This window comes from Colobus angolensis, unplaced genomic scaffold, assembly GCF_000951035.1.
Source record: "Colobus angolensis palliatus isolate OR3802 unplaced genomic scaffold, Cang.pa_1.0 Scaffold66, whole genome shotgun sequence".
NCBI lineage: Eukaryota > Metazoa > Chordata > Mammalia > Primates > Cercopithecidae > Colobus > Colobus angolensis.
The window spans coordinates 1,447,444-1,450,196 of NW_012120265.1; the positions used below are offsets into that span (position 1 = coordinate 1,447,444).

Sequence of the window (2,753 nt, forward strand, 5' to 3'; positions counted from 1 at the left end):
CGCGAGTTGCCCGCCGCCGTCGCCCCTGCCGGACCAGTCAGCCTAGCGCGCTGGACGCTGGGCTTCTGCGACGAGCGCCTCGTGCCCTTCGATCACGCCGAGAGCACGTACGGCCTCTACCGGGTGAGAGCTACGGGGGCCGCCGGGGGTCACGCCGAGAGGGCCACAGCTGCCACCTACACCCCAGCTACGGAGACCGCCGGGGGCCATGCCGAGAGGGCCGCGCCCACTGCCTCCACCTCGGTTACGGGGGCCGCTGGGAGTCACGCCGAGAGGGCCGCGCCCACTGCCTGCACCTCGGCTACGGGGGCTACTGGGTAGCATGCCAAGAGGGCCGTGCCCACTGCCTGCACCTCAGCTACGGGGACCACTGGGAGTCACGCCGAGAGGGCCGCGCCCCCTGCCTGCACCTCGACTACGTGGGCCGCTGGGGGTCATGCCAAGAAGGCCGCGCCCACCGCTTGCACCTCGGCTATGGGGCTCCTGGGGGGTCATGCCGAGAGGGCCACGCCCACTGCCTGCACCTCGGCTACGGGGGCCGCTGGGGGTTTTGCCGACTGGGCTCGCCCTCCGCCTGAACCCCGCCTACAGTGGGTCCCGCAGGATCTCACTGCGCACTCTGCATTTATCTGGGCAGGGCTAGAAATGGTCTACTTGTAGTCCGTCTTCATGCTTCATCCGGTGGCCAGGCAGAGGGAACGGCACGGGCAAGGGCCTGGAATGGAATCCGAGTGGCCCATGTCAATACGATGCCCATAACTCAGCCCCCTAGCGGACGGGGGCACGAGGAATCAGGTGTAGAGCTTGAGTCTCAGGGTCATGATCTCTAACCCCGGCGAGTTCTCGGGGATCCCTGGGCAGCTTTGCCGCTCTGATGGCTCTGCTTCCAGGCTCTTTATCTTTGGCCTTGAGCCTAAGGATTCTATAGAATCAGAGGAACGCGCTCTTTTTATAGACAGGGAAACTGAGGCTTGGAGGAGCCTTGGTCTGGCCGAGGGAAGAGTGGGAGGGGCGGGCTCAAAGACCAGGAACCTCAAGTCACCTGAGCCTGGCAGCGTCAAGGGACACCCCATGCTGGATGTGTCGTCATCTCTTTGCATAGAATCTTGAGCTGATGATGGGTTTGTGGGTTTTTTATTAATAAGAAAAAAGGCTTACTGAATGCTTTATATGCATCAATTCATGAATCCGTACCACAGCCTATGAGATGTTACACCCATTTCACAGATGGAGAAACTGAGGCCAGAAGAGGAGAGTTTACCTGCCCAAGGCATCTAGTGACCAGAGGGGCAGCCAGGGTGTGACCCTGCCTCATCTGACTTCGTAGTTGGATACACATTTAACTTCCACCTTCCTGTGTGTTTTCCAAGAGCATCATTAAAAAGCGGGTTTTGCCTGGGCGTGGTGGCTCACGCCTGTAATCCCAGCACTTTGGGAGGCTGAGGTGGGTGGATCACCTGAGGTCAGGATTTCGAGACCAGCCTGGCCAATGTGGCAAAACCCCGTCTCTACTAAAAAAAAAAAATACAAAAATTGGCTGGGCACGGTGGCTAACGCTTGTAATCCCAGCACTTTGGGAAGCTGAGGCAGGCAGATCACAAGGTCAGGAGCTGGAGACCAACGTGACCAATATGGTGAAACCTGTCTCTACTAAAAATACAAAAATTAGCCAGGTGTGGTGGTGCGTGCCTGTAATCCCAGCTGCTTGGGAGACTGAGGCAGGAGAATCGCTTGAACCCGGGAGGTGGAGATTGCAGTGAGCCGAGATCATGCCATTACACTCCAACCTGGGCAACAGAGCGAGACTTTGTCTTAAAGGAAAAAAAGCGGGTTTTTGGCCGGGTGTGGTGGCTCGTGCCTGTAATCTCAGCACTTCGGGAGGCCGAGGAGGGCGGATCTCCTGAGGTCAGGTGTTGGAGACCAGCCTGGCCAACATGGTGAGACCCCATCTCTACTGAAAATACAAAAGTTAGCTGGGTGTGGTGGCGCGTGCCTGTAATCCCAGCTATGGGGAGGTTGAGGCAGGAGAATCGCTTGAATGTAGGAGCAGTGAGCTGAGATCGTGCCACTGCACTCCAGCCTGGGCGACAGTTGAGACTATGTCTCTAAATAAATAAATAAATAAATGTGAAATGCTGCAGAGTGCTAGGGAATAGGGAGTGGGCATTCATCAAGGGCTATGGGGTGGGGGGTCCTGAGAAGGTGCCACTTGAGCTGAGAGCTGGAGCACGTGCAGGAGCTGGCCATGGTCAAGCTGCGGCAAGAGGGCTCAGCCAAGGCCAAGGCTGTGTAATGGGAACAAATCTGGAGCCAGGACTTGCTCCTTCTGCCAGTTCTCTGTGAGGGGAATTGTATTGGTTCCCTAGGGCTACATAACAAATGACCACAAACTGAGCGGCTTAAAACCACAGGAATTTATTCTCTCACCGTTCTAGAGGCCAGAAGTCTGAAATCAAGGTGTTGATGGGGTCATGCCCCATCTGAAAGCTCTTTGGGAGGATCCTTCATTTTCTCCTCCATCTTCTGGGAGCTCTGGGCGTTCCTTGGCTTGAGGTCACATCATTCCAGTTCCTGCCTCTGTCTGCACATGGCCTTCTCGGATTCTGTGTGTCTTCTCATCTTATATAAGGATACCAGTCATTGGATTTAAGACCTACACTAATCCACTATGACTTGTTCTTAACTAATTACATCTGGAAAGACCCTGTTTCCTTTCCCTCCCTCCCTCCCTCCCTCCCTCCCTTCCCTCCCTC

The 2,753-nt window shown here is 56.3% G+C and overlaps 1 protein-coding gene across 1 annotated transcript in view; it reads left to right on the forward strand.

The window, feature by feature from the left end:
* PGLS (6-phosphogluconolactonase) overlaps positions 1–2,753 on the forward strand; it is a 15,721-nt gene that overhangs the window by 7,543 nt on the left and 5,425 nt on the right. The window contains exon 2 of the mRNA XM_011925904.1: positions 7–123. Within this exon, the coding sequence (XP_011781294.1) occupies positions 7–123 (117 nt within the window). The remainder of the gene's footprint in view (positions 1–6; positions 124–2,753) is intronic.